Consider the following 12,377-nt stretch of genomic DNA (forward strand, 5'->3'; position numbering starts at 1 on the left):
GTTGAATCAATGGGAGCTGATTAGAAACTACACGTTTGTTGGCAACAGAAAACATTACAGGTCCATTACAGGTTACTTACTAGTCCATACAGTCAATTCGGATAACAAGCAGCCTACTTGAAGTCACGTCGATTTTGAAAACATAATATGGGAATGCTCTGCTTGCCTTGCCGTCGAAACGCCACGTGACCATGACGTCACATTAGGTTTCATGAGTTTGCAAGTTGCTGATGAAACTGTGTGAAATAAATATTTCAACTGAAGTGTACAAAATGGTCTATAAACATACATAGCTGACGGAAAGTTTCCTAAAGTTGCAGCGCTTTGTTCGAGGATTGAGTCGAAACTCGCAGGGATCAACTTTCAGTTACCTACTTAGCCTACGAACAAGCTAAAAGGAGCAACACTTGGAAGCCCTCAGTTGTGTCCAGCCTACCTTTACAAGGTATTTGACTGACTTACAAACTGAAATAATAATTTGTCTATTCCTGAAAATATGCATGCTGTAAAACTCCGATAAACCATACATATCGACGACGAATAAATAGCCTACCATAGCTGTAGACATTAGCTGTCCAGCTAACGTTTAATGCATAGGTGTTCGAGAGTTTGACAGTGCGAACGTTCTCCCACGGCTGTCTCTAAACGTGTATTACTAGATATATCATCATATGGAATATCTTAACTTTGAATTATCATTGTATGAAATAACGGCAATACCGTTATATTAAGTTATTTGTCCTGAATTTCGTGCTTATGTGCGTGGTTGTAAACTAACAAACGAATGAGGATGAGCCCCTGCATGATAGGCCTTCTGTGACAAGTAGCCTATTTTAGGCGAGGCACCACAAAATAAGTCCAGTTAGTCAAAACAAATGATTAGTTTAGTTATTGATGCGTTGTTTCTTTACAGTTATTGAGGTAAACAGACAGGTGGACTGGGAAAAGAGAGGCAGAATGAGGAGAGAGGGACGTATGTGTGCATATAGAAGGGTCGGCCCCCAGCACGTCACACATCTATCTGTCAGGGACAGACTTGGTGTCATTGGCGCTTCTGTGATTTTGTTATAGCAACACTATGGAGCAACTTGCCAATTCTCGAGGTAGATATGTGTAGCCAACCTTTGGTATCAGCATCTAACCTACAATGATGGCATATGGTCATAAACACACACGTTGTTCTCATGTCATGAAAATGTAAGAAAACCCTTCACAGTAGCCAATGACCAACTAGCCTAAAAGACACCAGCTAGTATGCTAGCAAGCTTTTGTCAGTGTATAGTGTTCTGTTCTTGGTGTTTACAAAGTTTGGCACATCTTGTAGATAAAAACAAGAAAAACAAACTAAACAGAAAACTAAAGATGTGTGTGATTGTGTGGAACAGGATAGCACACACGAGTAGATGAGGTGTGTGTGTGTGTGTGTGTGTGTGTGTGTGTGTGTGTGTGTGTGCCCACACAGGTAACATAATCAAGTCTACAAGTGGGTGGTTTGTGGCCATACTCAGTTTCTTTCAAAATCAAAAAAAAAAACACTTCTTTACTCACTGGCCGTGTAAAATTAGTCTGTGCGTGCCCATGAAAGGGGTTGGCTCTACACGTGTCTGAAAGCGCGTCTGCATTCTGCGGTGACAGCTGATGCATTTTTGTGCCGTCGGTGCATTCCAGACATAATCAACCATGAAAGAACAGCTATCTGCTGTGTGTGTGTGTGTGTGTGTGTGTGTGTGTGTGTGTGTGTGTGTGTGTGTGTGTGTGTGTGTGTGTGTGTGTGTGTGTGTGTGTGTGTGTGTGTGTGGTGTGTGTGTGCGTGTGCGTGCGTGTGTGTGTGTTGTGCATTTTTGTACATTGTTTTGTAGTCTCTCTGTCTCTGTCTTCCTCATGCCCTGCGTAGGTTGGCTGGTGATGGTGGCGCGTGGCTGTCTCACCCTTAATACAAAGGCATCTTTCAGTCTTTACCACTGATGCGTTCATCAATCACACACACACACACACACACACACACACACACACACACACACACACACACACACACACACACACACACACACACACACACACACGCTCATCCCTCATTAAGACCTACTCTTCTCATGTTCTCACACATACACACAAACCCACTCATCTTATCTCTCCCATCTTTTACACACACAAATACACACATGCACACCCCTCATTGACATCTGCAGTGCCTAGGAATGGGGAGGAAGGGAAAAAATTATGAAAGATGAATGCTATGAACTTTTGTGACCGGAATTCCAAGGACTACAAATGCACTTCCCAGTCTCCCACACACCAACGGGAACAACGTACTGTCTGTCAACCCAGTGTCATTAGATGTGTTTGTGTGTGGGAACGGGTTCATGACTTTGTGTTCAGCGTCCTCCAGGATTCAATTCTGGAGTTGCCCAGTGCTAAATAGTTGCATGGAGGGCACACACAGCCCTGACTGATACAGATATATGAGAATGCATCAGCCAGTAAGAGGTCTGTGATGGACACCTCACTGTCAGAATCCTAAAACGTGTTCTAGTGTCATATGTATAAGTCATGGCTGAAAAAACATGCAAGCATGCAGAGTGAAATGCTCTTTGTTTTGTGGGGGCATGCTGTGGCGTTTGGAAATGTTGTTACAGCCTGAACTAGCAATCTCACTAGCTAGCTAGCAGGATATCTTTTATATCAGAACTGGCATTCAGTTCAGGGAATCTTAGGGTAAATATCCAACATACAGGAACAACAACAGCAACCCCTTACAGGCTCTCTAAGCTGTTGTTTTAGCCAATTAAACAACCGAACAACGCCATAGTCCCACAATTTCCAATTCATCAAAGACTACAACAAACAATCCGATTGGCGAGATTCACTCCTTCTTTGCTAAGGATTAAACAGTTCGCCTGTCTCCGCCACCGTTTCCTGCCTAGGAAATTAGTGGAACACAGAAGCTTTGCTCACTTGCATGTATTTCGGCCATTAGGCCTACACTGCATACGGAAAATTCTCTGACCTTTTCACGTTTTTTTAACAAGAAATGTTTTACTCACCTTAAAATGGATTCAATACATTTTTATCTCGTCAATCTACACACAATACTGCACAATGACAAACCAAAATCAAGGGCTGGGTGTTGTTACAGATGTCTCAATTTGATTTGATTGCGGTTCATATAATGATTCACGTCCCTCTTTCCCTTTATCCTGAATAGTCCCACAGTCCCGGTCACAGAAAAACGTCCCCACACCATGAAACCAATGTGTTTGACTTTAGGGATGGTACTAATGAGGGGATTCTCAGTGCCTGGTTTCCTCCACACACACCAACGGGAATTGTGGCCAAATAGTTAAATCAGATTAGAGAATTTAGGTTTTTATGGTCTCAGAGGGCTGTCAGACCTTTAAGTTAGGAATGGCTTCTGTCTTGCCACTTTACTGCAAGGGCCTGATTGGTGGAGTGCTGCCCTGATGGTTGTTCTTCTTCAAGGATCTCCCATTTCCGCAAAGGAACTCTGAACCTCATTTATAGTTACCATTGGGTTCTTGGTTTCCTGTCTTACCAAGGCCTATTATCCCCAATTACTCAGTTGAGCGGGCAGATCTATGAAGACGTTGCATGATTTGATGTTTGCATATTTGCAGTTTGTTTTATTGCGTCCATAGAATTGTTGTTTGTTTCTTCTCTCAGATGATGCGGGGCCGACAGCGCGGCACCAACCTGGGCCTGGTGCTGCTGGCGTCCCAGGTCTTCCAAGTGGGCGTGGACAACATCCCTCCCGTCACTCTGGCCGCACTGGGCCTGAACGTCTACCTCTTCTTTTTTCCCGCCGCGCCGCTAATGAGCGCGTGCGTGAGCGTGCAGGAGGCCTACTGGCGCGGGGACTGGCGAAGGCTGCTCCTGTCACCCTTCCACCATCTGGACGACTGGCACCTTTATTTCAACATGTCCTCGCTCATCTGGAAAGGCATGCAGCTGGAGCGCAGGCTGGGCGGGCCTTGGTTTGCCTACCTGTTGTCCGTCTTCTCCCTGCTCACTGGATTGGTCTATCTTCTCCTGGAGGCGGGGCTAGCAGAGCTGACGGATGACTGGTCCTATGGCAGGCAGTGTGCAGTTGGGTTCTCAGGTGAGATACAGAGTGAATGTATGTGTGTGTGTGTGTGTGTGCTCCTGTGTTTTAGAGGGTGTGTGTGTGTGTGTGTGTGTGTGTGTGTGTGTGGGGGGGGGGGGGGGGGGGGGGGGGGGATGTGATGTGGTGCTAATCAATATAGTGCGTGTAGGTCACAGAGGTGGTGCTAGGTGGGTGGGGTATGTGTGTGCATGACACATAACACATGTTTGTTTGTGCACATCAGAATCAGAATATGTACTAAGGATGTGTTCCGTACACCCTCTATGGTTCAATATGCACATGTGAACCTCAATATTACGGTACGCCTGTCAATTTCCTATAATTGATAATACGCAGCTGACTACATGAACATTGTACATCATTGTATCTGTGGAGCCTGTTAGAATTTTCCTGGAACCTATCAGTGCTTTTCATGCAAATAGGAACTTAAAAATAAAATAATCGCAAATTTGGAGAGGCAACGCGTCTTGCAAATCTGTTGTGTGGAAACAATTTGGATTCAATACGATGTCGAGGATAAGAAGACTGTAAACAAACAAGGATATTCTGCACACACTGCTTTGCCACTGTTGGCTACTCGAGTGGAAACAGTTCTAACATGATGTTTCCATTTACGTTGCCATCACTTGGCCCCATCTCAGGTGGATCAAGGAGAGTCCACTGTCTAGAACACAACAATCTCCCGCTGTTGCGTTCTAAAAGCAATTTGTGGCAATTGAAAAAGAAAAAAAAAACAACAAGGGAGCGCAGTCATTATGTCACTTGATGGAAAAATGAACAACTTTACTATGTCCTCTCCTGCACACATTTCAGCAGTTAAGTAAGAAAGTATGAAACATCACAGAGAGAAATTGAAAACTGATAGTTGGACCTTCAGACCAAGTGAAAGCTACCTCAGTGAAGTAGAAGTAGTCAAAAACTAGGCCTAGTCAGTAATGCTGCCATTTTTCAGAACAGAAGTTTTATTTGTCCAGAGGCAAAATAAATAGTGTATTGTTTAAAGGATGAATACATTTTTTTTTAATTAAATAAGAAGATACTGTGACCCCAAAAAAATGATGAATACTGAACCGTGGGCCCACTGTACCGTTGCATCATGTACCCAGTACCGTAAATATGTACCCAGTTTTCACATGTCAGGCTACTTCAGCACACTGTTCATACACACAGGAAAGGATATTCATATCAGGGAGTGAGGCTTGCTGAAGAATACCCTGGGTGCAGTCTTGTAATGGATGACCTGTTGTGTTTCAGGTGTGTTGTTTGGGCTGAAGGTGGTGAATAACCACTACAACCCTGGAGGGATCACGCAGGTCATGGGTGTCCCTGTGGCCAACCGCTATGCCTGCTGGGTAGAGCTGGTCCTCATACATATCATGTCACCTGGGTGAGTTTTATTTAACACAAAAACACATACACAGATTCATACGACTGAGTGCTCCTTCTACTTTTGCTAGCACTCTTTTTACCACTACCACTACCACTACTACTACTACTGCCACTGTGTTATTTTGTCTGTGGGTGCTGTCACTGTTAATAATATCTGTCAAATGGGTAATGTACTTCCCAGTGTTTCCCCTAGGCCAGACATGGGCAAAGTACCCAGTGCAACTTTATATAAACATTCAATGAAAAATAAACATTCAATTTCTAGTCTTTTTTACACGTAGTAAGTTTCAATAACTCCATACCATTACATATCGACATTCAAGGAGCAAAGATGAGACGTCGTTGTGTGGTGAGAACTTATAGAAAATAATCGACAATCGCCAGTGGGGAGAGGCCATTTTTCTATTGACTGGAATCCTGCTTTATTTATTGGTGGCACCAATAAATAAAGAAAATGGCGGCGATTGTTGTTGTTATCGATTTTCTATCAGTTTTCTTTTTCTGACAATAATCCACAAAGTGTGGAGGTTTTGTCATTGCAGTGTATCTTTCTGGGCTTCTGGAAAAACATTTTTTGAGATATTTGCGGTTTAAAATTAATGATTTCGCGGGAGCTTTCCCCAAAAGTTGCAATGAAAGTTGCTGTGTGTTTTTAGGTGTTTGTTGCGATGAAAATGCGGGAGCAAGTGTAAGTTGCGATAAAAAGACGCAAATTTCACTCTTTGTTATTATAATTTAGTTATTTATTGAAAACTAAGTAATTAATAAGCAAACATTCATTAAAGAAATGGTCCTCTAAATAACCTTACCAACATGCTAATCAAAGGATTACCAGGACTACCCATTTTTTGCAAAATAGGCTTTACTTATCCACAACGAAGTGGACCTGTTGGTATTAAAAAAGGACCATCAGTAAGACTGAATAAAATGTTATGAAGGTCTCAGCCTTCACATATGATGAAAAAAAACACAGTCTGTCACTGTGATATGTCTCATAGTCTGACGTCCTGCCTGCTTTTCTGCTGTTCTCATTATATGCTTATCAATCTGTTTTGCTATCCGTATAGGTGTTTATTAGGGGTGTAAAAAATAACGATATCTGTTTTTTAGCTACGTAAGATACGACTACATCGATGCGTGAAGTCCCGTATGTGTATTAAAATGACATGAACCCCAATTTGCCCCAATTTAAAGTTATGACCCGGTTCACAAGAGTTTGTCTCTCAAGTGTTTGTTAAGTTGCTACGCAAAACACTCACTCGCTGACCTGGTGCATCTTATGTCAGACAGAACAATGACAGCCTGTCATTGGCCAAAGCCCGCATAGCATAAGCCTACCAGGCTGTATTCTCACAAATAACGCCCCGAGGTACATGGAGGTATTATATAGACCTGGAGAGCATGACTTATTACAACTCCCATTAATTTCAATGGCCAATGCTATGCTAGCTACTTCAGCCAAGGAAGAGAAATCGTTGTTGATTGCGTTCACATCAATTCTACAGAAATCCTCGGATTTAAATTATTATAATTATAATAAATAGGAGAATATTTGTATCATTAACAATTACATTTAACATTTAAAGTCGTGATTCCGAGACCGAGGCATCGTGATGTTCTAAAATAAATAAAAGCACTATACGAACACTGCAAATGGCAGTGAATACGTAAATAAGCACTAAACTCAATCGCGTGGATAAAGCCATAGTGGAATAAAATGGACACATCTACATTCTCCAACAGTACCAACTCTGCACCGGTGAAATAAGGTCTGTGTTTACTTCCTTCACCGGTGCTCGATTTCTGCTTTGACATAATTCTGATCAGTCTGAAGTTGCTTTCGTGTTGCCTGTGAAGTGTGCACACATTGCAATTGCATGCCCTTTTAAGGAGCTGGCGGGGCGTTTCTAGATGCATGTTCAGGTGCATGATAACGCTCGTTTAATTTAAGAATCAGTGCACAGCTAAGAACACTTTGGCAGTTTAAGAACAGATTTCCAGGCGTTCATGATCTTCCGGCGGAAATTCTTTTCTTAGGTTGGTCTTTCGAAGTTGGTAAGAAGATATTGAAGAAGACACTTAAGAAAATGTTCGAGAATTAGGTCCATTGTTTCCTCACAACGCAGTGTTAATTCAATTATTGAACTGCATTGAATCGCATCAAATGGCACTGAATCATTTTTTTATCAACATGCATCTTTTTTTGTATCGTCTCTTGCCCATGTATCGAGATACGAATCGAATCAACTTTTTCATGATTCACACCCCTAGTGTTTATGTTGTTCAATTTCATATATTAATTTCAAGTCGTCCAATTTCAAGTCATCCATTCTTCAACAATAGCTGCTACCTTATCTCCATACAGAAAGTAACGTTAAATCTCCATGGCAAATGCTCTCAAGGTTTTGGGAAATAATCGGATTTATTGCTTCCTTCATTATTCACAACAAGATATAAATATCATTTTCATTACATTTCATAGATTTATTACCAGACTCTATGTAAAAAGGGCCACGCAAACCTTGCGGAAAATATATGTTTATGGTCCGGTGAGAGGAAAAGAGAGATGGAGGGAAGGAAAAGAAAAGGGACGAGAGATAAGAGGGAGTGAGAGAGGGAGGGAGAGAGATGGGACATGGGAGCGAGGGTTGGGAGCACATTCTCACCACTCTGTAATTACTGTGTGTGTGTGTGTGTGTGTGTCTGTCTGTCTGTGTGTGTTCAGTAATTATAGTACAATACAGCTGGGAGCAGAGTGTGTTTGTGCGCATCTGTTAAGACACGTAATAACAGTGTGTGTATGCGTAGAGAGGAGACCCACACATTCTTACACACACTTTTGTCTTTTGTGCAGGACCTCTTTTGTGGGACACCTGGCCGGTATTCTGGTAGGGCTGCTGTACACCATGGGCCCACTCAAAAAGGTCATGAAAACATGTGCCGGTATGTGTGCGTGTGTGGTCGTGTGCGTGTGCGTGTGTGTGTTTTGACCCTTTGATGAACTGATGTACTGGTCGGAATGCACATATCAGAGGCTTATATACATGCCTCTGTGTGTGTGTATAGAGGGAGGGACTGGCAGAGAGTGATTTGTGTTTGTGCATTGATTTGTGTTTGTGCATGTTTATGTCTCTTTCCACATCTGCACTGCATGACTTCCACATTATTACACTATTAATGTCATGTACAAGATAGAATGCTATAGTTCATATAAGATCATCATTCTACAAGAGGGGGAAAGTCTGTAATGTCTGCTAGTCCTGTCAGTGATGAGTTGTTGTGCCCTTTGGCCATTACAGAATTGAAGTTAGAATGATAGTCTCATAAAACCTGATTCTTATTATTTCATGTATTTATTTATGTTATTTATTTATAGTGTCATTACATTTATATGAACCTTTTTCATTTTAGCGTTAGTGCCAGCAGGTGGAGTCACCCATCCGGCTTCATACTATAACTCCTCAGGTCTGTATGACACTTTGGTAACATGTGTGCTATAATATATGAGTGAAGCTACATGTGTTTAACATCTTATTAAACACACCAGTCTTTATGTGTGTGCATCTATGTGTGAGTTGGAAAAAAAATGCATTTTCAAGCTGTATCGCTCTCTATAACTATAAATTCAGTTCAGCATTTCAGTAGGAATTACTGCTCTTCAACAGGCAGTTGTTTTAAGAGATCAAACCCCCTGGGGATTCTCCTTCTTAAAAGCACTAGTACTTTTCTTTTAACAAATGTCAGTGTTTAGGACTCTATTGATTTAAATACTAGTGGAATACTCTGAGAATGATTGTGCACCGTAAATGATCAAGATGTGTTTCCCTATTTTGTTTTCTGTGTGTGTGTGTGTGTGTGTGTGTGTGTGTGTGTGTGTGTGTGTGTGTGTGTGTGTGTGTGTGTGTGTGTGTGTGTAGGAGCGAGTGGAAGGCGAAACCCAAACACCTATCCTGCATATGACTCCACGTACCCCCCGCGAGCATCTAGTTACCGTGACCCCTATCCCCCCCAGACTCATTCATACCCTAACACACACACCCCTAACACACACAGTTACACTGAGGCGCAGGCCCCCAGTGCACCTCCTCAGGAGCATCACCCCTACTCAGCAGGCCTGTCTGAGGAGGAGCAGTACCAGGCCGCCATCAGAGCCAGCCTGAACGAAAGAGGTGAGGGACAAACACACGCACTCGCACTCGCACTCGCACAGGCACAGGCACAGGCACAGGCACAGGCACAGGCACAGGCACAGGCACAGGCACAGGCACAGGCACAGGCACAGGCACAGGCACAGGCACAGGCACAGGCACAGGCACAGGCACAGGCACAGGCACAGGCACAGGCACAGGCACAGACACAGACACAGACACAGACACAGACACAGACACAGACACAGACACAGACACAGACACAGACACAGACACAGACACAGACACAGACACAGACACAGACACAGACACAGACACAGACACAGACACAGACACAGACACAGACACAGACACAGACACAGACACAGACACAGACACAGACACAGACACAGACGCCAAGATTAATGAATCTTTGTCATTTTACTGCTGGGATTCTGCTTCCACCTAGTGGACAAGCTGGAGCAAGTGACAATGCAATACAAACAAGCTGTACATGTTGTCAGCATGTGATCTCATGCCTTATTTAGGAATACAATGTCCGCCTCCTTAGCTGCAAACACTTAAAAGGAATTGTGTATTATTACTGAGCTATTTCTTACTTGCTTGGTCTTTTCAATCTTCAGACTATTATGTGGTTGAAGCCATGAGGAATCATAATGTACGCTGAGGGCTCAGTTTGCTATTTTATGCATTTCCTGTATGTGTCCACCAGGAGGGCCCCCTCAGTCCAGACCACACTATGGCATCCCCCCTGACCCCACATCAGAGGAGGTTCGCAGGCGTCGTCTCCAGCGCTTTGCTAACTGATGGCAAGGAGCCACTGAACTCTTAGAAGCATTCTGCTTCACAAAGACAGGAAAGGATCTACATGTTTCCAGTCCAGCGCTCTCTGACTCCTAGTGGGGGGTAAGGACAGCGATGACGACAGCGACAGGCGATCACTTACGGACGGGCCCTCTGTTTGTGACTGGACGGATGACTTGTTTTCATGCTTTCGCCTTACTTCTGAATGTATTCAAATGATGTGTTTCAAAAGATTTCAAGTGCTTTGTTTTGTATCAGTGGTTGTCTGGTTTGAATTTGGGTATTTTTGATGGTGTTGTTGTTGGCAAGTCTTAAAATGTTAAGCTATCCATTCATTAACTCTGTGTACAAGCTTACCCTCAGGGGATTTCCGCTGCATTCTTTTGTACACTTCAGCTGAAGCAGCTGCTCTTGGTAGGTGACAGCGTGTCATAGAGAGATCTTCTCCTGCCCCTGTTTACGTCTGTTAAACCATATTGTAACGCTTAAAGTGCCAACCTGCAGCATTTTATAACACGTAAGAAGTTAATGAAGCAAAGACCAGGCATGATTCCATGGAGAAATGAAGAGATAACAAGTTACTACCACCTTACATGACAGTGATTGCTATGTGAATGTGACTTGCTGCAAGTTTGTCAATATTTTTTAATGATCACTTTTTCATGCACTACAACCAAACGCTATGCATAAATTATTATAAAAATGTATTTTTATAAGATGTAAATAAATCACTTTTACAACTTTTTCTTTGTTGTTATTGAGGCTTTGGCTTTTAAACAGGGGATGTTGAGTGTCAAATATTCTCCGATACTTGTGCAATATGATTAAGATGCTAAATAAAATATGTTAAATCACTAACACAGTGACAACAGAAGAAGCTCGACTGAGATGTCACTTTTATTTTTTTCCCCAAGATGGAATGTCTTTCATTTTCTGCCTCACCCGGCATCATTTCGTCTACACACAGGATAAATAATGTTCAGTTTTTTATTTATATATTTATTTTTAATGTTAGCAGACCAATTACTTATTTTGCCATCTAAAATGTACTAGAGCATACATTTATATATATATAATGTGGAGTTATGCTTTTTATTATCTTTTGTAAATTCTCTCATCACCTTAATGGCCGACCACTACTCACAATCACCAGAACAGCCTTACCAACTACTTTTCATCAGCACTGTTTATGAGACTACACAAACAAGATATTGCTGTAATGACTGACAATCACACTTAATTGTGATCTGTAATGTTCAAAAGGGCCTGCTAACTCTGCCAAGTCTTCACCCCCACCACTGAGGAAGTGTTACGCCGATGTCTCCAGCGGTGCTAGTAGTGAAACTCCAGAAGACCGTTGGTGGCAATTTTTTTATTATTATTCTAGATTAAAAAAAATATTACAGTATCTATACAATCAACACTATATTTGAACACTGTTAATGATTTCGAGACAGCCTGCATTAGATTGAACAATAAATATACCATTGAACTACTTAATTTCCATATTCTCAATGCCCTTTCAGTTGCACAAGAAGTCACATTTAGTGACACGGATTTCTATTCGATTTGTTATATTTTAGAGATCCCCACTTGCAGGTTGTACCATGAGAACAGCATATAATTCATCCTCAGCTATGGACGTTCACTTTGACTTGTTTGGGAGGAGTATGGTGGTAGAGTGCTGCAATAGGGGAGCACCACTACTAAAGACACCAAACTAGCGTTTGACTGTCAAAGACGCAAAATAATTTGCCAATTACTGCCTGCATGGCAAGCAAAATCAAGCATGTTGCAAGATGTTCCTTAGGGGCTAGAAGGTCCACATCACATAACTCAACTGATGAATGTGTGTGCAACAAGCCCCTCAAAACACACTGTGATTTGTGTTGAATTACATGTCTGTCAATGCA

The 12,377-nt window shown here is 42.3% G+C and overlaps 1 protein-coding gene across 1 annotated transcript; it reads left to right on the top strand.

Moving 5' to 3' along the window:
* The first annotated feature begins 218 nt into the window (after positions 1-218).
* On the top strand, positions 219-11,238 carry rhbdd1 (rhomboid domain containing 1). The gene is made up of 7 exons (XM_080845345.1): positions 219-445; positions 3,682-4,117; positions 5,378-5,510; positions 8,367-8,455; positions 8,924-8,977; positions 9,430-9,681; positions 10,373-11,238. The coding sequence occupies exons 2-7, from the start codon at positions 3,682-3,684 to the stop codon at positions 10,465-10,467; spliced, it is 1,059 nt and encodes a 352-aa protein (XP_080701471.1). The 5' UTR covers positions 219-445; the 3' UTR covers positions 10,468-11,238.
* The last annotated feature ends 1,139 nt before the right edge of the window (positions 11,239-12,377 follow it).

The sequence above is a fragment of the Sprattus sprattus genome (genome assembly GCF_963457725.1).
Source record: "Sprattus sprattus genome assembly, chromosome: 9".
Lineage (NCBI taxonomy): Eukaryota > Metazoa > Chordata > Actinopteri > Clupeiformes > Clupeidae > Sprattus > Sprattus sprattus.